Genomic DNA, 21480 nt, shown 5'->3' on the forward strand with positions numbered 1-21480 from the left:
TTAGGATTATAATTGGATGATAAGAAAATATTCTTGGATATATAGCGGTATTATGATGGGATATAGGATAATATTGGAGATATATAGGATTATATTAGCGGAGCTATTAGGATATATTTGCCGGACATATAGAAGGGAAAAATACGCGCAAGTTCATCACATTCACTTAAATGGTATCTCGCAGTGGGCCAGCGAGCTCTGTATACTGAGCGGCCGCTAGAGGGTTCTGAGCCGTCTCAGAAGGAGACAACCCGCCGTCCTGAGTCGCCTACGCCACGACGGACTATGAATAGCGGTCTCATTCCGCTTATCAGGGTGGGCGGGGAAGCCCAGTCCACGATCGAATCGCAAATCCATTTCTTCTCCGCAGAAATATGTGTATTAATCTCGATTTCAAACGCAGGTGGGGGGGGCAGAGATGGATGCCGCTGCAATTGCACCGTGCGGACTAGCGGCGAGAATTGCCTGCCTCCCTGCCTGCCTGCCTGCCATGCCTTGCCTGCCTGCCCACCGCCGCCTACCGCATTGGGGGGCCTGCCTGGCCGGCCTGCTGCCTGCCTGCCTGCCTGCTGCCCTGCCTGCCTGCCACCCGCCCGCCTACCTGATTAGCCTGCCTGCCTGCCTTGGCCTGCCTGCCTGCCACGCAACCGCGCGCTTAGAGGTTCGCCCCCTCCTCCCCCCCGCACGATGGCTGATCGCAAACAAACCTCGAGGTTTTTGCCTGTTCTCATGCGTTCGTTATATTCAGGGCCGCTGGCTTGCATTCGCTTACAAGCGCTAGCTGCCCTCGTTCCACTGTTTTGCTTACTTCATTTACCGGCGTAATGAATTACGACGCCTTTTCAATCGTTGTTGTTGTTGTTGTTGTTGTTGTTGTTGTTGTCTGGGTGGGTGTGGGTCGGGCCAGTCTGCCGCCTGGTTGGTGCGCGTATGGAGGTGTCTATAGAAGAATAACACTGTTGCGATGAAAAGGATCCCGTGATAAACTGTAATGATATGGGCGAAGAAGTTCGCCGAACGGTATCCTTTCCTGGTGGCGATTTCTGGCTGATGCGAGCTTTCTGGACTAGACGGCTATAGGACCGTTTAGCGTTAGTCTGTCGCTCAAATGGCGTTTTGCCTCCGGCTGTTGCCGTTAATTGTTTTACTGTTTGTGTGAAACATTTTGTGACTGAGAACTGCTGTTAGACAGTGTCAGACACACCATGCCCGTGTAAAAATGACATGTCAAGCAACTGCACACACTTACAAGATCACCCACATGTAGCTGGACAAACAGACCAATGCACACGCGCGCGCTCACACACACGCGCGCGCATGCATGCACGCACACCAACACTTTTTGTGTAGACACTCCATTTGCAATCGATTACAGCTGCAACGTGAAATGGGCATGTCCGCATTTTCGTCAGTCCGCACGATGTGCATGCACTGCATTGTCCCTGCCGTTTGCATAGGACAATTTACAGGTGGTAATTTCTCCCCACCCCCCGCCGCACGAGAAATTGGAGTTCCGTTTAATTGCCGGGAGTGAAATTAGTTTATACTTGGTGTTGAGTCATTTCAAGGTCGTGCGTGCGAATAGCCGTGTCGTACGGTCACTGAGGGGAAAGTCAAGGAGAACCGCTCCAACGATGGTGTGCTCGTCGGTAGGCCGGCATATTTGTCGAACAATTTTGCATGCCAGCTTTTCAAAGAGGCTGCACGCCACGCATACACTGTAGCAACATTAATACTTTCTTTGCTTTGGGGATTCCCTCCGATGGCAATGAAAGGAACAAACATATGTGGCCGAAGCCGTTCTAGTTATTCTGCGCAGTTCCGCTGAATGGCGTCGAAATATGAAAAATAACCGGTCGACAAATATTTGCCGATAATCGGAGTGGGCGCAGCGATTCGCAGAACAGGATTCGTGTATTTTTAGATGCGGGACGTGGGACCTCTGCCGCGGTACTCGATGGGGTGAATTTCGGCGGAAAAACAAACACGTTGATTACAGTGCTGGGCTGCTCGGCTGCAAGCAGACGCATCCGTCTCGAACGGCGCCAAAAACGCGCAAATAAATGACACGATTACATCAACATCTCCACGTGATGCGTACCACGTCGCTGAATCAACTAAAGCTCCGTTGGGGGCGTCTCGTTGTTTTGGCGTGCGTGCCTACTACCACTTCAGCGTGACTTGCCGCCCTGTCGTTCCCGTATATCAGTAACACCCATCGTTAACGAGGCCGCGTAAGCTCCTTATTGAGGGTTCTCGTGTATTATACGCAGCTGAGAGTATATGGAAGCGCTGCTTCGCTAGTGCCGTCTAATTCCTCAGTTCTCTCGTGGGAACAAGTACTCGTGAATACATTACCGAGTTTCGTTGGCAAGGCGCCCACGCTGACATAAGTTTTAACTGAAATATTCAAGAAAATGTACCGAGAACGCAGCCAGCTTTGAAGTTTTCATCCGCGCTTTTCTATAAACGTTGTGCAACCCTTCCCCCCCCTTCATTCCCCGCGTGTATAACATCGAGTAATGTATTTAGATACGCCGAGTAAAAAATCGTGAGTAAGAAGAAGAGGAAAAACTGCGCTACGATATTCTCGACTACCCCACGCAGCAAGATGGCCGCACGCCTCGCGACTAAAAAAAACGCTCTGCTCTGCTCTCGGCCTTTCCCGTGCGAAACGCGCGTCACGACGTGATAGTCGTCTGCTCTCGGCCTTTCCCGCGCGAAACGCGCGTCTCGTCTCGTCTCCCGCTAAGCAGCCGCTCCACTTCTCTCGTTACAGCGGGATCGTCTGGCATGATGTCGGCGTACGACCCGATGACGCACGGAACGCCGCTGAGCATGCTGCAGGTGCCGCCCACCGCGCTGCAGGAGATCGGGCGGCGGCTCGCCGAGGGCACGGCGACGGCGGCCCGCTTCAGCCAGGACTCGAAGACGCTCGCCGAGCTCGCCGGCGACCCGGCGGCGCGCGCCAACAACGTCGACGTCGGCTTCGTCTGCAAGAAGTGCCACCTCGTGTACCCGGCCGAGGCGCTGTGCCACGCGCACCAGCGCGCCGTCTGTTTCTCGGGCAAAGGGCGCGCCGACGCCGCCGCCGTACTCAAACTCGTGCAGGTGCAGTACCAGTGCAGGCTGTGCCGCGACGCCGAGGGTGAGGACGCGGCCAGCTACGCGACCCAGGAGGAGTACAAGTACCACTGCGCGCTCGACTCGCATGTGAAGAGGCTGAAAGAGGCGCAGGCCAGCACCGCCGCGACGAAGAGTAGAGCTGCTGCTGCCAGTGATGCCAACGCCAAGCGTGATAGTGATAATGCTTCTACCTCATCTCCGCTCAGCAACGTAGACAGCAAGGCAGGGGGCGCCACTAGCAGCACTAACGAAACCTCCGGGCGGGACACGATACCACCCCCAGAGGCTAAACAATAAGGAGTTTTAAAATAAAATTTAATAAAAAATTCATGCTGCATCATCTAGTTAGTGAGTTAAACATTTTATGTACCAGACATGCGGTAAAGAGCATGTAAAATGAAGATGTTGTTTAGTAGGTATTTGCGTCGATGTCCGTGCTGCATGTATGGGTGCTGTAAACAGTCTAGCCTCGCATTCATCGCCATTCTTCCACTCCGCAGGGAACTTTACACGCATTTACTCTGGGAAATTCAGGTGAAGTCAGGCTCAGGATTTCTTGTGCTGATACTTTTGTTAACACCGTACCGTCTGCCGGCGCGTGCCGGGCAGGGTGGGGCGCGCGCCACGTATGCCCCGGTTTGTTTCACTCGCGTGGGTCGCCCGCCCGCCCCGGCGTCGCGCGGCAGCCGACAGACTTTAACTTCATTCTTTATACTTTAACACTTCGTGTTTCATGTGCTTGCCACCGCTATTGCTAACCTTTAGTCGGGCCGGCGCTGGGAAGCAGGAAGCTCGTATACAACTCTCCCCAACTGTCGATATCTGCGCTGTGGTGACAGTGATATTGGTGCTTCTATGTTCACCTCGCTTCTCAGCCCCGTCTAGATAACTACTCATATTAGAAGTGTCTGGATGTTTACCTATACATTACCAAGTATTCATATGATTTGATAGGGTCCAACGTAAATCTTGTCCTGTATATGTAGTGTGTGTAGATTTTGTTTGATTGTAACCTGTATATTGCTATTGGTAGTGCATACTTGTGTCTGATACGCTTGCATAATGAAAACTGAATAATGGTCGTTCAGTATTAACCAACAAATGTAGTGTGACAACCAGATATCCAGTGTTGGAATTCAAGTAGAACACCAGTGGTGTGGTGAGAGAACTGTCGATTCGAATGTGTGTTGCATCAGGATTGTGTAATTACCTAATGTTTGCCTGATTCATGCACAACGCTTGATTACCTCATTAATTCGTTATGCTAATTATCGATTCTTGACAAGCGGCGTGCGCCCGCCTCCTTCGGGTCGGAGCGGGCACTTGGGAGCGATTGTTGGGACTGCCACTGGAGGGCGCTGTATATAACAAAACTCAGGGGATGAATAGAGCGTAGACGAGTCCCAGGAGACGGGTGCGCACCGCCTGAGTTGAGATGGCTACATCGTCAGATGTACACAACAGTTTTGGGTCTGCATGAGTACAACCAGAGGAACCTCAGAATAGTGGCCGGCGGCGGCGGGTGCCTCGTCACCAGCTTGCGCGGCCGCTATAGCCCAGTGCACGTCACCGGTCATCAACGCTGCGGCGCAAAGACTATTGTCACGCAACGGGTATTTTCACTGCTGAAATTCGCTAGGGGGTGCCGGTGGTCGGCTGACGGGTAGATGGCGCCACGCGTGGGTGGGGGAGGAGCTGTGGTAGTTGCTCATTCTTTTCACTCTCTTCGGGTTTCTCTTCAGTTGAACACGTTCAACGATTTCCGGGCGACGCGTCGAAAAAGCTTACCTCAAAAAAACTGTGCTACGAAAACGTAGCAATGGGTTTCAACGCAGGGTTTCTCCTCTTGGGAGACAACTCTGGGTGCCTTCTCCTGAGAGATGGGTGTAGCAGCCACAGCGTTGATGATCCGTGGGGTGACAGGGGGTGTTAAGATGAAGTTTGTATGCCCATTTTATTTTTTCATACCACAACCAAGATGTAATTAGCATATTTCTTGTGACATTTGTAGGAAATAATTTTGAGATTTGTTGAGTTGGAAATCATCAAAACTCAAAAGGAGTATAGGTATTGTATGTTGGATATGTCGTCAGAAAGGAACGAATTTTTATGCGATTTGATATTAAGTTGTTGCCAAATTGTGCGAGCGTGCTTAGAAATTAGAGCTCAATCATCGTTGCTATATTATAGTTTTTTATTGTGCATTTGTTTAAGCAAGACGTTTAGTATGTGTTTGCTTCTCGCATGCTTCCAGGGTGTTGTTGTTTCTTTTATAATTATGTCATTTCGTCAATAACCAATTTGCGTTTCGGCAGAACTAAGCTGTCTATATATTGAAATTCTTCAAATTAATCATTGTTATGATTATGCGTTTGTGTAGTATTCGCTTCTGTTGCTTGATTATTATATCTCGTTTTTGTATCAGTGACTCGCATGTTGTAAGCGCATAGACTATTCATTTGCAGTTCAGGATTGTAGCGATCAATGAGGAATGATAACGAGTGAGGAGCGTGCAGTGGTGAGCTCGCCCCATTGGCAGATTGATGTGTGTATTTTTGATGACTGGCCTGATTTGGAGGCATTTACATGCTTTGTGACGAGAACGTGTTGCATTTCTCCACATTTTATGTATATAGTGATACTTTAAACTACGTAATTACAATAAGGATTGATATTGATGACGACAAAAGATTACTTTTACTGGCCCGGTCAGGTGAACTCTGTGGAAATTGTTATAATTATATTGTGTAGACTTATACTGCTGTAAGCAAATAAACAACACAGGAGATATTATATGATATATATATATATATATATATATGTATATGTACATATATATGAGTAGGTATATGTATGCATATACATATATGTTTTGAAGAAGCCTGCTCTTAGCTCCACCTCATGGCAAATGCCGGAACCTCACAATTAAAGCAACCTCATGAGTTTCTTACGGCAGGGTGCATTTTGTAGACTTGAGCTGGGATTTTTCATGGCTCCCGTGCACTACTGTATGTTGTAAATTGTGCTTTGGAAGTAACAGTTCCCTGTTTCCTCTAGTGTTTAGAATTTACTCTCGGTTGCCTTCGTTCCAGCTAGAAGTTTACAGTGCGTGCCTATTTGACGGGTGGATTTCTCCTGTTACCTGAATCCATGCGAGATTCGGGAACTGTCTCTCGCGTCGCACCGTTCCTGCAACGCGTTATTCCCGTTTCATCGTCAGTAATTCGCTAATATTATTCTACACTGTAGTATGTTTATTCTCCTATATGATGACGATGTTGATGACTGTGTGATGGCTGTACAAGAACAGTCAAAATGATTACCTCAATGAGCGATCACTAACGGGATTGGGCGCCTTAATTGGCTGCAACCGTGGCTCTGTGAAACAGTGCCGAGCGCCCCCTATACCCCAGATGAAGATCCTCCTGTACCCATTGCCTCCTGTGTTGTTGTTCATGCACGAGATCAAGGCTTTTGCACGTCCCTGTAATGATCCTGCTTATTAGATCATGGTTGAAACCAATATTATAAATATGCTTCATTTTGTAATGTGCCGTTTTATTTTGGTATATGAATTATACCACGTTTTTAAGTCTCGATTTAGAATTTATTAAATTCAGAGAGCGCCATGTAAGCCCATGTAGTTTGCTTTGCGCTATACGACAATAAACTACTATATATGTATCTGATATCATGGCTTGCGTGATTGTTGTTGCTTTGTTTGTTGTTTGTATTTACTATAATATAATAATAGACATGATCAGTTAATTAAAAAGGTTTTACTTCACCCAATATCTTACCTTCCGAATAGTAACATATTTACACTCTTACTGATTCAAATGCTGCTAGCTACTATACAAATCACACTCATCATGTGAAACAATAATTACCGAAAGGGTCTGTCTACATGATGTGATAACACTGCAGTTATGCATAGACACCATTGCAATGTGGAAGTTGTCCACAAATATATAGTATCATAGTATTGTAGTAATTTAACAACATTTTACACTATTGCATCCATTAGATTTTTTCTCTATGAAACCATTTTTTCCATGTAATACGGCCTGGAAGGTAACAATGATCACGTAGACCCAATCAGGCTATACGTCATCAGTGGTCACCGATACTGTTGTGTGCAACAGCTTTTACTCTGAAAGAAATTACAAACACATATTAACACGAATACTAAATAGGAAATGGCTGCTTACATCTAGAATCAGTATATCGGGTGGGGGGGGGGTCAGTTATTACAGACAATACCTACTCCTAGGCAGTTTAAAAGCTATAACTTCAACTGTGTGATCACCCATTTACGACTGAACAGAATCATCTTTGTATAATGCATCAGGGTAAAAAATAGATGGGAGCGATGAGCGATTCGCTCTTCAAACTTCCGAAATCGCTCCCGTGAGGCTCAAAATAGCTCCCGTAAAAATTTACACGAGAGCTATTTTTTCCACAGACTTGAAAAAGAACTCCTGTGAAAAGTTTTTTTTTCCCTGATATGCATATATACTGTCTACAAGTTGAACTGTTACTACTCCACCTCTTTAACACATTCATCCAACATTTCATTTTACCCAAGATTGATAGATTTCATCCAACTTTTAATAGTACAGTTGTAGTGGTAGGGGTAGGGTAGCAGTAATGATAGTGGTAGCCGTAGTCATAGTGGTAAGGGTAGTAATAGGGGTAGTGGTAGAAGCGGATGTAGGGGTAGTGATTGTGGCAGTGCATGTTACAGTTCCCCTATACCAGAATGCCTCTAAATGTGAGAAAATATATTAGGTTTAAGTGATCAGCACCGTCGGAGAATCTCTTTATAAGGCACTGGTTCATCCTCCTGGTCACTGCTCTCATCCGCTTCACTGCCACTGCTCCCAGACGCATCTCTCTTAGATCCACGCTTACGCCGATGCTTCTTGCGCTTTTCACTGGTCGATTTCTGTGATGAAGACATGTTTACACAGTCAAGGGCTTGCATATTGAAGTGTAATACCGTTCTCTCATCATGTATATAGCTGATATTTTAGTACAGCTGCATGCTTCGCATCATTCTGGGTGGGTTAAAAATGAAAAGAATTCATGGTCTTGAAAATATTTGCATGCTATATATGCAATTAATTTTAATTGCCAATGACTCACATTTGTGCTCATTAAGTTAACTTAGTGGGTTATAAACTGATGTGATGCTGCTTATAAACATAAAGCTTTAGACATTAAAGTCTATCTTGCATTATACAATACAAGGCGTGATACAGAATTCACCCACATACACCGTGAAGCTATCAACCAGTGATAAAAAATTACAATTTCTCTATCTCTGCACTCTCTACCCTGCAGCACCAAGCTTGGAGATATAATATTACAAAACGAAAGTCGTAAATTCCCCTAGCTAAATGTGTGTATGGTTGGCTCGTTGCCTAGCAGACGATTTTCTAAATCCATCACTGTACGTTATGGAAAAAAAGTTATTGCCTTCTGCAAAGTGCAACTCCCAATCAAAACATGATACACGAACACAAGTGACAATACGTTTACAGGCTTAGGAAGGTTTTAGTTATCGTGTGCATATTACGTATAGTATTTCGCATCACAGTATTATGCATATTATCATAGTCATATATAAGTAGTTCACTATCATAACTACTGTGCTTCCTATTACAGCTAATGTGTTGCTGCTTATCACAGGATACATATACATTGCTTACAATCAGTAGCAACTACTTATAATATTAGTATAGCACAGTATTTCCTAATGTAGGCAGTACCCCCCACCAGGGGGGGGGGATTACCTGCTGGTAAGGGGCACTAAGAGGGGGGGCAGGTGTATATATGGTAAAGTAGGGGGCATTAGGGCCGAGTTCATGGGCCAAAGGTTTGAGAACCACTGGTATAACCCATTTATTAGTACAATATACACCATGTGATGAAGTGATACAAAAGACAATTTTATAAATTATTTGCCAATGAAAAATTTAAAGGACAGATGAGTTGGAGGATGAAGTTAAAGCTAATGAGCGTAAATGTTGGCCAATTATGCAGTCACCTTTTTCTTGTGCTTGCTTGAGTGCTTGTGTTTGTGTTTGTGATGAGACTTGCGTTCCTTAGACCGATGTTCCCGTCCTTTGGAGTTAGAGGAACCTATATGAACACAATCGATCATAACATCAAACAAACTCAAAACACACCAAAACTGACAACCAGCGCCAACACCAATGCCAATGCCAACACCAACGCCAACACTAACATGTATTAACAACTTCATCAACGTTAATAGCTGTAAAACAACAACGCTTCACAGTTTAGCACTACTTCGCGATCACTCATGCTAGACGATGGCGATACCTGGTGTACGAGGGGTCACAGGTGGTCGGTACTCAGGCAGTGGGGGCAGCACCGGTGTCTGCGGCATCGCACGATCCTGTGGTGGCGTGAATGTTGGCCTGCGACGGTCCGTGGGGGTAAAACCTGGTGGCAATGCAGGCCCATAGACATCAGTAGCCTCACTACTCTGGTTAGCAGCATCAGTTACCAGATGCGAGTGCGAGTCGACGGGGCTCTGGTTTTCCTCGCAGTTTCCGTTGCGACCCGATTCAGGCAGGCAACTAGCATCCTTCCCGAGAGTATTCAGTGCTGCATCTGTACTGGACACGTTCTCTGAGGGCTCCTCTTCTATTACGGCTGCAAGCAGTATAGAATTGGAGATATGTTTACACTGTGGCATCTGGTTGCAATAGGCAGATTAACTCTCATGGATCTAGTTCGTTTTTCCATTACCATTTTGAAATAAATCAATCTGTACAAACTATTATGCCATCATTTTCCGTGAAAGGCCAGGTTTTCCTCTTTTAGACATCACCCACCAACCTTGTACTGGCCAAGTCAATTTGTAGTTATGTATCAATTGTAATTTAGATTTGCTTATTTTTCGTATCCTTCTGTCATGCAGTGCTTTTTCAGGTATATGTCCATTTTTAGTTCTAGCTGTTTCCAGTAGCTGACCATACAGTCAAACCCGTGTTAGTTGGTGGTCACTTCTGTTAAATTTACACGTGTCGACACCTGACTATAAAAGCTGCGTTTGGCATTTCCCTTGAGTAGCAGTTATACAGCGAAACCACTTCTATAGAACGGATACCTGCCTATAACGTTCATTCTCGGCATCTTCCTCGAGTGGCCCTTAAATACAGGTTTGGCTGTATGCCGGAGACTAAGAATGCTGCTGAGCATGGTGTACTCTGGTATACAGACGGTTACTCGCTGGCTTGTCGAAACAGATGCACACTACATGCAAGAAGGTGGTAATGTAATATGGGATTCGGAAGAGTCACGCCTCCATTATGACACGGAGGGAGCTTTCTCGCATATGCCCGTTGTATTTTGCGTTATCCCAAGTAGCACAATAAATAGTGGTTATGCATATGCATAGGCAATAATCTCAGCAATACGTGGAATTAAGTGTAGAAGAGGCATGACAATCAACCCTGCAATACCATCAGAATACATAACAGTGCAATTAAATTTCAAAACCATTGCAGCGGCATGCTGTTGGATACCATAAGTACGTCATGTGGTTCAATTGCTAAGTATACCCCTCCCCTTTTCCTGAGCTCACTAAAGTACCCTTGGTAGCACACATGAACTGTCCTTATTCTGAATCTTCAGGATTTCCCCCTGACAAAATTCTAGGACTTATTCACATATTTTATAAGAGCATTACATATAGGTGCTTACCTACGACCACTGGTGAAGATATATTATCCTGTATTTTGACATTGTCCTGTATTTTGACCTCCTCCTGCACTTCCTCTTTCTCATCTTCAGAGCTGGAGCTCGACTCAGACTCGTCAAAGATAGCCTTGAAGAGGTCCATAGAAGGCTTCGAGTCTGCATTCGGGTCGTACTCCTACTCAACAAATACATTCACTCATACAAACCCCATGCCAAATTTACACATCATCATTGTTGATCCTGGAGTATTATACTAAAGGATGCATAAAGAAGCCAGCTACTTTACTTCCATCCTTGTTTACTGATATTTCATATCGTTTAGTAAAAGAACTGTAGCCACAGTAAGATCTTAAACATGCTATTGTATCTTTAGACAAGAGATACAAACCTTGTATTCAATGGGTTCATTGTCGGTGGCTTGGTCAGCGGGGGTGAGAGGAACATCCGCTACTGCGTCACCCTCATCTCCTGCGCCTACTATACATTAAAAACATCAAACATAAATAAATATAAAATGACTACTTCGCTGTTATGAAAGTGCAAGCGCATGTCAACTGCTCCAACTTACAATGAAAGTGTCAATGACACTGTATAGCTCACCTTGGGTGTGATAGAAGAGGGAGGGGGGATATATAAAGCAAGAGTATATATGGAAGAACTCCCATTATATAGCATATCTCCCATTATATACTCTTGATAATGATATATGCATCTATAGGAATCTAGTCTGAAATCTTGACGAGAGATGGCGCTATGCCTAAATGATCGCCATTTTGGTTTTCGAATATCGCGCAAATAAAAACAATAAAATATTCCAGTCAAATTACTGTAACGAAGAATCTAAAACACAATATTACACGTATATAGGTATGATTGTAGAGTTGTTAACCAGTTAGACGAAATAAATGTAATAGGACGTTGTCATCTCTCCCATAGGAGTAACAACTGTTTTGTGGCTAGCCTTACACATTCATATACCAAAATTTAACAAAATCGAATGAATCTAGAAGGCCATTTTCATTTTTGCCAAAAAGTGGGCGTGGCTCGAAAGTAGGTCGACTGGCGTGCTCCAAAATAGGATGTTCAAATCTCTCCCATAGGAGTAACAACTGCATGCAATTTGAAACATTTGGGTCAAATGGTTCTTCAGTTATCGTTGACCGTAAGCAGACACTGAAATGCATAGTGAAATTGCTAAAATCTACATAATTTGCATAATTAAAAAAAAAAAAATCAAAACCCATGTGATATATTTTGGGGCCAGTCCTTATTCATTCACATACCAGAAATGAGCAAAATCCGTTGAACCTGAACTGACTTATATCCATTTCCATTTTTGCCAAAAAGTGGACGTGGCTCGAAAGTAGGTCGACTGGCGTCCTCCAAAATAGGATGTTCAAACCTCTCCCATAGGAGTAACAACTGTATTCAATTTGAAACATGCGTTGAAACATGAAATTTGAGTCAAGCGGTTCTTGAGTTATCGTTGACCGTAGCCAAATGTTGACGGACAGACAACACCCCATGGCAATAGCTCATCTTGACGATGTCAAGGCAAGCTAAAAACGTTAAATGAAACTGATCAATACAATTCCCTAGAACTACTTCGATGGAACATACATAATGAGTCTCCACTATTTAATGATTATCACGACACTACCTACCATTATATTCCAAAGCTTTAACATGTGACACGTCTTCACCCGGCTCTGTTTCAGGTTCATTAGTCGACGGCACACCAAGGAAGTTGGAAAGTGTAAACTTCTCTCTCTTTTTTGACCGCAGTCCCACCATTTCTGACCTGAAAAAATGTGTATGACTACTGAAGGAAAATGATTTGCTTAAGTACACTTAGCTAATAACATAAATTAAGTCACACATAGGGAAATGTAAAATACAGTGATAATAACTAGAACCATTGTGAACAATTCAGAACCGCATAATCATTACACAACAAAACTGTCCAATGTATGTAAAACTAACACTATCCAAGTCTCTACCATTTCACAACTTCCTTCCTCAGAACATATTTATTGAATGTACATTAATAGCTGAAACTCATACCAGCATTCACTCTCTGTCTAATACCTATTATCTTTGAGGCAGGGATGGATAACTCTGATGTGACAGGCCTTTAAAAAATAATATTTTTATTTAAAATTTAAAATTAAATTATTTACGAATGTTTTTCATTTATGAAATTATTAATTAAACTATCTAATTATTTATTGAATGCACAACTTGCTCTGTGTGGAGCAGGCAGCAGCATACCCTGGGTAGGGGTTTGGTATATTGAAGCGTCTGCACAGCACGTGGTTTGGGTGCCACTCATGCATGGTCCGTGTAAGCTGACCAAACATCTTCATATTAGCCGCCGCCTTCTGGTCTGCCCTATTAGCCTGAAAGTTAGCAAGGTCAGGTATTCAGATCGAGCTAACAGGCTCTGGAAACGTACAGCATACGATGCCTAAATTGTTAGCGGTACATTTAAGTATGCTACGCCGTGCCATACGATGCTGCACATGTCACATAATATCAGGCATTGTCTTGCAGTGTTTAAACGATTTTTTAACTGGGTCACCTAGGTCATGTCAGCAGTTGTTCCCCAAAATTATTAAGGCGACCAGGAATGCAGCTCATTATGAAATACAAGTGGAGAGGTTAGAGTGACGACTACAACAACTCCTCCAGCAATAAACTATGGCTTAGATGTGTACGTATTGATACATAATACAAAATCACAAACATTCGGTTTGAAACATGAAAATTATTTTCACTGGGGCTTACCACGCAAGCAATGGCATCATCTGTAAGAATTGTACCAGAATTTTAAAACACTGTCTTTATTTATTTTTCTAGTTTTTATTCTTAATATTAAACTATAAACCTAGCTATATATTGTAAATAAAACCAAACTTAACTAAAAACAACACTAAAACCTCAAATAGTATTATACTGTAAACTCCAAAAATACTTGCATGTATACCACTGCAGTAGCCCTGCAACAATGTAATAATTTCAAATGCACAGACCATAAAGTGGCAATTTTTTAAACAATTTTGACCCAACAATTTGCATCTCTCGCTACCTCATCAGATAGGCTCACAGCCTCTTTCGGTGAATCATCGTCAAACTTTGCGCTCGTGAACCTGGATGCCATAACTCCAGAAAGTGGCCTGTACAGAGCAGCAGTGCGGTGAAATGCTTCACGTTCACTTGCAGCCTCCCACTCTGTCATTCCTTCACTTGGTAGACTCTTGTACGGATCTGCAAACGTCAATTATACATATGTATATTATATATATACATATTTATCATCATTAATTGAAATCCAGCATGTTCATGGACATATATCAAGATTATATATATATATAGATATATATATATATATAGATATATATATATATATAGATATATATATATATATAGATATATATATAATATTAATATATCATTTTGCTATGTCCATTAACATGCTGAATAACCGATTATAACTCTCACCTAAATCATAGCAAATTGTTTAAATAATGTTAGCTATTCTCATCAATGGTATTATTATAATGCTCACATACATACACAGCTAAAGATGTATTTTATATGCTATGAATGCTATCACACTATATGCACCCACAAATTACTGATCACAAATATCTCTTTTTTGTGTGAATAATGCACAACTTAAAACCAAAGTTGAACCTTGTACTCCCGACTTTTTCGCTTTCAGGTAAAGCTCATATCTCTTCTGTTTCTCTGGAAACTTGGCAAATGGCTGGAAACCAGTAGCAGGGCTCTGTGTTAGGGCCGCAGTAGTTTGCTTTTTTCCCACCACGATTGATGGAAGTGCCATTGCGCTACTTGACGCTGGCAACGTGGATGGTGCTTCAGTCAACTGTGAGAATGAGGATTTGAACTTGTTCGATCCTAGAAAGGAAGTTTTCGTTGAAATATAATTATTAAGACTAGGGTTAAAGTCAAGCCAATGCAAATCAATGCTAAAATAAAAACTTAATTATATATTGCAATAAGTGATATCGGAAAGTCCACCTGTGCTATTTAGTTCATAGAAAACGGGGGTATAAAATGGCCGAGGCACGCTTATGAAAGTATGATTAATGTAAACACGCATGCGTTTTTAGTTTTTGCATTAACACAAACATTGCAAAATATCCCAAATGACCACAATCATATCTGTAAATGTTTCTGTAAACAGAAACGCACCTGCATGTGAATTGAAGTACCATGTTAGTGAAGATAATCATAGATCAAAAACCTAGACTAGTCCTATCCTACCCATGTTATATATAGGCAACTTATACCCCCTCTTATCTGATCTCAATATGGCGGCTGGGACTTTCCGATATGGCTTATATACACGATGTATTATTCACATTCTGGTCTTATTGTACCGGTATTGAACTAGTATGAAAGTGTCAATGACACTATAGCTCACCACAAAAAAAGTACACAAATGAGCGAGTGCCAACAAGTCATTTTTAATTCAGCAACTATCCACCTACATTATATAAAACAAGAGTATATATGGGAGAACTCCCATTATATAGCATATCTTCCATTATATACTCTTGATAATTATATATGCGTAAATCGCAAACACCCCCCCAAAAAATGGCAGCAAACACGCAGTTTGGAATGACTCAAAAGTAGGTCGACTGGTGTGCTCCAAAATAGGACGCTGCCATCTCTTCCACAGGAGTAACAACTGTTTTGGGGTAGCCTTACACATTCACATACCAAAATTTAACAAAATTGAATGAATCTAGATGGCCATTTTCATTTTTGCCAAAAAGTGGGCGTGACTCGAAAGTAGGTCGACTGGCGTGCTCCAAAATAGGACGTTCAAATCTCTCCCATAAGAGTAACAACTGTATGCAATTTGAAACATGTGGGTCAAACGGTTCTCAAGTTATCGTTGACGGATGGACGGACGGACGGACGGACGGACGAACGAACGGAGGTACGACGGACGACGCCCCATGGCAATAGCTCATCTTGATGATGTCAAGGTGAGCTAAAAATAGATTTCAGGTTTTTCTACTTTTAAAATTATATATGAATAAAAACATACCACTGCTTCATGCAATTACAAATATATTCAGAGCCTGTATAATACCTGTTACGTCAGCTCTGTCACTTGCTCCAATTTTCGCTGTAGGCTTTGAAAGCAGTGCGAAAACTGAAGCAAAATAATAACAACTTTAGCAGGGTGCATTCATGACTAATAATATGTATCACACCACAATTACATCACAGGAGAGCACTAAACTAATGCAAAAAATTATACACATTTAAACTCGGCTATTACTGATGAATAAAGTCACTTAAAATAAAGTATCCAACATTGGGTTCTCTATTGGGTTTCTACATGCGTTCTCCCAGAGGTAAACATGAGACAACATTTATTTCACATACACCACTAAACAAGCAAGCAAACATGCAAGCCTAATTCCATACTAACAAGTGACCCTTAAATATGTCAAGCATGAATCATATACGTAACTGACACACTACTAAGTCATGCAACTCGCAATGATCACAACACGAAAATCTAATGTATTTAGGGGTCGTTCACAATTATCAACATTTTCACAAGCATACAAAGCGTACACTTTTTTGAGACCCCCCTTCCCCCCTAAAAGTGTACGAAGAAAAATGTAGATTTTTTTTCACACTATTCTACAAAGAGATACATTTATATGAATTACATGCAAAACCGCCATCGTGCCGGTTGTTTACACTGCACTCGGCTGCTAGCTAGCTAGCTCGGTTCGTTCGTTCAGCGGGCCCGTGCGGGGCGCGGGCCGGCCGGGGCTCGGCACGTCGCGGCGTGAGGATGCGCGCGATGCCGGCTGCGGGAAATGGATCGACATTTTTCGGAAATGCTGAAAGCATACGCCAAGCATTGACCCTCTCCCCCCCCCAGCGTACGGTTTGTACGCTTGTGAAAATGTTGATAATTGTGAACGACCCAACCCCTTAACCAAGGACACACATGTCATAATCAGTAGCAGCTCCTTATTACTAGGACATCAGCTCTGATCATAATCTGTGCAAAGCGCACACATCATCAATGCTCATGACAACTGAGCTCACCTGCTACAATCCTCTACTACAGACACGATTCTGCTGCCACTTACCGCTCCCAGCCTCCCCCAAGGCGGCACCTCTCTCTGCCGCGGACGTCGTTTTTCTCCTCCTGTCCGCCACGTCTTTCGACGCCTGCCTCTGACGTGAGGAGACGTGGAACGGTGTGTAGTCCCGAGGAAGTGCAGGAGGCGGAAACATCTTCTTCTCTCCGGATGACATTGCACACCTACTGAAGCCATCAATGAGCTTCTCTGCAGAAATCCCATCAGCAGGGGATTCTGAAAGTAATTGTCGTCCTGTTACGCGCCACCTACCTACTAGGCGCCATCAACGAGCAATGCTCTAACACATGACTAATCTCATCACAACACAAAATGTGACAATCTCAAACAAATCTCCCTTGAGATGTACCTACCAAATTCCATTTTTAATCCAAAACAACACACAAGCCTTACGCGAGCTTGTGTGGTTATTCAGTCACGTAGGTTCACATGTATGCACACACCACAATTTTATAAGGGGGAAGTTTTGAAAAGTATTTAACTTCGTTACACATTTTCTGGCCTATTCAGGGCATTTCATGATTAACTACTGAATCGACACTTATAGCGAGGGTGTGTAAATGAGGTTGTGATACTCAAATTAATGGGAATAATGCACAAACATGTCTAAGAGCAAACTAAACAGATTATTTCAAATATATACATAATAAGCGGAACAACTAACTTTGCCATCTGGATGCCCGTCTCCTATCTCTGCCTTGTGTTGTCTCACCACCAAGTACTTTGTCATAGTTTGCCATCGAATCTACAGAATAAATGTCTCCATCTTCCTCTTCCTCTTCCAAGATGCCAATACCAAATGCCTAAAAAACATATCATGTAAAGATAAATAACAAACACAGAACTAATTTTCGAACATTAAATAGTCTCACAGTTAATAATTTTAAGGCGTAGCTTTATTGCAGTTTAGCTACAGGTTAGCAGTTTAGGCACAGGAGCAGTAAGGTATACATAAGCGCAGATGTACTTCAATCAAATTAAAACTGAATTCTAACCATGTATGCTATATTGCACACAAACCCACCCTATTATTGGTTTGTTAATATAATATATGGTGTAAAAATTACGTGTATTTAGTATGTGCAAACACACAGACTATCACAAGACATGTGCACTTGCATGTAACACAGTTACAGTTATTGCCTGGCAGGTGTCAAGCATACCTGTCCTCGAATCGCCCGCTGACCCATCCCACCTATGTCTGGTGTTTCAAACAGATTGATATGACCAATTGCTGAAGCATCAAGTCCCCTGTAGGCCAAGCCATGTGTGTCGTCTTTGCCTGTAAAGATGAACATAGCCACATCTGCTGGAGCAAAGGTCCTATCTTCCGGATAGTCATCATCATCCTGAAAGAGCAATGTACACATGCATTAATCGATAGGCATTGGCAATCAAATGCAACTTTAACCATTTTAGTAAATGTTCTAGATTACACTACATCATATGCTTAACAAATGCTCAATTAAACATCACAGCGACTGTTGATGAGTCTATATCGATAAATATCTATAAAGGAAACTTGTAGGATATTACACCTGCTGTGCTCAATAACCATCATCAATCAGATGGCCGGTACTGCATGTCATCACATTCAAACACCCAATACCATACCACATCATCTGTAGGTGGTTTCTCACACCCATAAGCCTTTTTCTCATCCGGCTTTACTAGCTTTCCTCGGTAAACTCTTGGTCCAACACCCTGGCCAGGCCTCCATCCCATTGTCTGCAGGAGTCTCATTCCAACCGTCATCCTGCAGGTAACATCATGAAACATTTTGAAACATTACATTGGGAAATAAACTTCCATGCTCTCACACTAATCACGTCTCTCTAAGTCTGTGATTTTTAGAAAAATTGATGAAAAAATGTCAGCATTTTATGTAGCATTCTCTCTTGTGTGATAGTCTGTTAAGTGGTGACAGTCATTAGGTTTTTCATGAAAAAATACCACTTATTATTAAAAATAAACTAGTTTACAAACATCAGTCATACAACACTACAATATAAAATCATTACTTGTACAATTACATTTCTTGTGCATCTCTTAATACCATGGTAATATATTATTTAATGAGGCAGATTATCCTTTTCATATTATAACAAGATTTTGCATTGGATTTGTGATGAAAAAACACTTTAACAATTATTTATGGTCAGGGGAAAAGTCATGGTATGCATACAGGGGCGGCGCCAGGGTATTTTCTTACTGATCGCGCAGCTTAGCGGTACGCCCCACTGATGCACCAGCCAATAGCCGGCTGCGACTCCGCCGTTGAGTGGGACGGCCATGAGCGAGCATACATGTACGCTGCGATGTGGCGTATATCGTGGGTTATTCGTCGTGCTTCGTGAGGCGTATGGCGTATTCGCTTGGCGGCAGGTAATGGCTCTCTCCGCGAGTGCCGCTCTGTCTACTTTTAGTTAGTGTTTATGCTCACAGGCGCGCAGCGTTGTGTGTGTGTGCTGTGTGGTGGTGCGCCGTGTGCGTGGGCGTTCATCTTTCTACCAAGGTCAATGTTTTTCTCATCACGCTCTACATAGATACAACAATTATTGTTCAAGTGCTACAGCATAGATTTTAAAGCAAATCACTGTTCGCCACCCACAGTAGTCCATCCGGAGACCCCCGCTCTTATTATAACGTGTCCAGTTCATAGCATTGAATTTTAAATCGAACATCTGAGCTAGTTCCGGAGACCCCTCGATTTTCGTGAAACATAGCCTGGTCCAGAGGCATTTCAAGCAGAACATTAGTCTCCACGAGACGACAACTCAGGTATTCGATGGTATGAGTTAGGTGTGCCGAGAGCCCCTGATCCTACCCCGGCGGGCCCGACCTGCCGGCCCGCTGCGCGTCTGCTCGCCCGGCGGTTGACCCGCCTTGCCTCCGCCGTTCCACGGGGGCGCGCCCATTTTAAACTTCGCAGGGCAACATACCGAGAGTACGTTACCGGACGAAGTTGGTGAGTTCCGGGCCCCCGCGCTCCCCGTGTGTTTCATCTCCTGGATACTGTTGCTCCTTGGTCCCTGTCACAATTTTTTTTGTCAAAATTTGAGGGCCTTTGATTAGCTAAAGCTGCTGAGAGCTTCCCCGGACACCACGCGCTAGCCATGTGGGGCAGTAAAGACGGGCCCCTGGGCCGGATTCCATCGCACGTCGCGCCGAGAAGTGTATTGCGTAGGCACATGAGCTTTCTTACGAAGCTACGTACGCAAAGCGTAGGTCAATTCATCACAGCAGCGTAGCACCTGCCGTACGCCCAACATAGTTGATGATCCCTGGTAGTAAATCCACTGCGCGCACGTAGCTGCCCCGGCTGTTGAGCGGCGTGCCTAGCTATAAACCAATGGCACAATTTGCTGCGCGACCCATAGCCATACAGGAAAAACCGAAAAACCTGAAAAAAAAACCCCCCCGTCTCTTTCTTGTACTGTAACACCGAGTATTGCTCTAGTCTGTCCTTACAGGTAGTGCTGGGGATTTGAGAGGTTGTCTCTTTTTCGTTTGTATGATCTGTGTTCAATCATCTCGATGAAACAGCGACCAGCGTACGCTAGTGCGTAGTCGTGACGTGTGGACTACAACGTGCTGTGCGGGCGTGGCGTGGGTGTGCACGTACTACGTGCGCGTGCGTGTGTCTGCCAGTATGCACGTCGTGCGTGAATGTGCACTCACACGTGCTACATTGCGTAGCAGTACACGGGCACGTTGCGGGTGCGTATGTACAGTGTCGTGCTTGTGTGCACTGTCACGTACAACGTGCGCGACGGGCAATGTGCACGACAGGCGTCAACTAGAACGTCGCTTATAACGAAAAACGAATTGCCAAGCTATGACAAAAAAAGCGTACAAAGGCGCCGCCTGTCTGTTGTAGTATGTAATTATTTATTATTTTAGTTGAGTAGTAATTTTTATAAGTTTTCATCAATAAATAATGCATGCTTCGAATGCTGAAACACCTGCGAAAATTTCGAGTGGTTTATCGGCACCCGTCAGCTCGTGTAAAGTTGTACGCAAAGGTTTACGTAAATTTTAGCTTGATAAATCGCACCTAAAACAGCCCATCGTTTGCGTACGCGAAGATCGTACGAAAATTTAACTAACATAGCGTGTGATTGATGAATCGCGAACTAAGCAACCAGATTGCGTACACAAGATTTACGCAAAATATTTTGCCGTACGCACTTGATGAATCACATGAATCTACCCCACCTGAATCCCCCCTGGACCGCCAACCGCGTCAGGCAATTATCGCGCACACGGTACAGAGTCTACATAGTTCCAGGGGCGTGTACAGGGGGGTCCAGGGGCCGACCCCCCATGCTCGCTGCAGAAACGCCATCTGAGCGGCTAACTTCAAAAAATTTCGCTGGGAGAGCCCCACCAGACCCCTCTTCGCGTGTCCCTGTAACACGCCCGCTGGTTCGGCCCGCCCCCCGAAGAC

At 43.7% G+C, this 21480-nt stretch overlaps 1 protein-coding gene across 1 annotated transcript in view; it reads right to left on the minus strand.

Moving 5' to 3' along the window:
• Positions 1-6886: 6886 nt before the first annotated feature.
• Positions 6887-21480, minus strand: part of LOC106820804 (G patch domain-containing protein 1-like) — an 18992-nt gene continuing 4398 nt past the window's right edge. Inside the window, exons 6-20 of the mRNA XM_014825374.1 lie at positions 18645-18786; positions 18194-18379; positions 17695-17833; positions 17019-17246; positions 15995-16057; positions 14560-14784; positions 13952-14130; positions 13135-13262; positions 12528-12664; positions 11252-11340; positions 10867-11038; positions 9478-9813; positions 9179-9273; positions 7935-8074; positions 6887-7279 (exon numbers count right to left, since the gene is read on the minus strand). Coding sequence (XP_014680860.1) covers positions 7240-7279; positions 7935-8074; positions 9179-9273; positions 9478-9813; positions 10867-11038; positions 11252-11340; positions 12528-12664; positions 13135-13262; positions 13952-14130; positions 14560-14784; positions 15995-16057; positions 17019-17246; positions 17695-17833; positions 18194-18379; positions 18645-18786 — 2299 coding nt within the window. The 3' untranslated portion in view covers positions 6887-7239. The remainder of the gene's footprint in view (positions 7280-7934; positions 8075-9178; positions 9274-9477; positions 9814-10866; positions 11039-11251; positions 11341-12527; positions 12665-13134; positions 13263-13951; positions 14131-14559; positions 14785-15994; positions 16058-17018; positions 17247-17694; positions 17834-18193; positions 18380-18644; positions 18787-21480) is intronic.

This window comes from Priapulus caudatus, unplaced genomic scaffold (assembly GCF_000485595.1).
Source record: "Priapulus caudatus unplaced genomic scaffold, Priapulus_caudatus-5.0.1 Scaffold48, whole genome shotgun sequence".
NCBI classification, from domain to species: domain Eukaryota; kingdom Metazoa; phylum Priapulida; class Priapulimorpha; order Priapulimorphida; family Priapulidae; genus Priapulus; species Priapulus caudatus.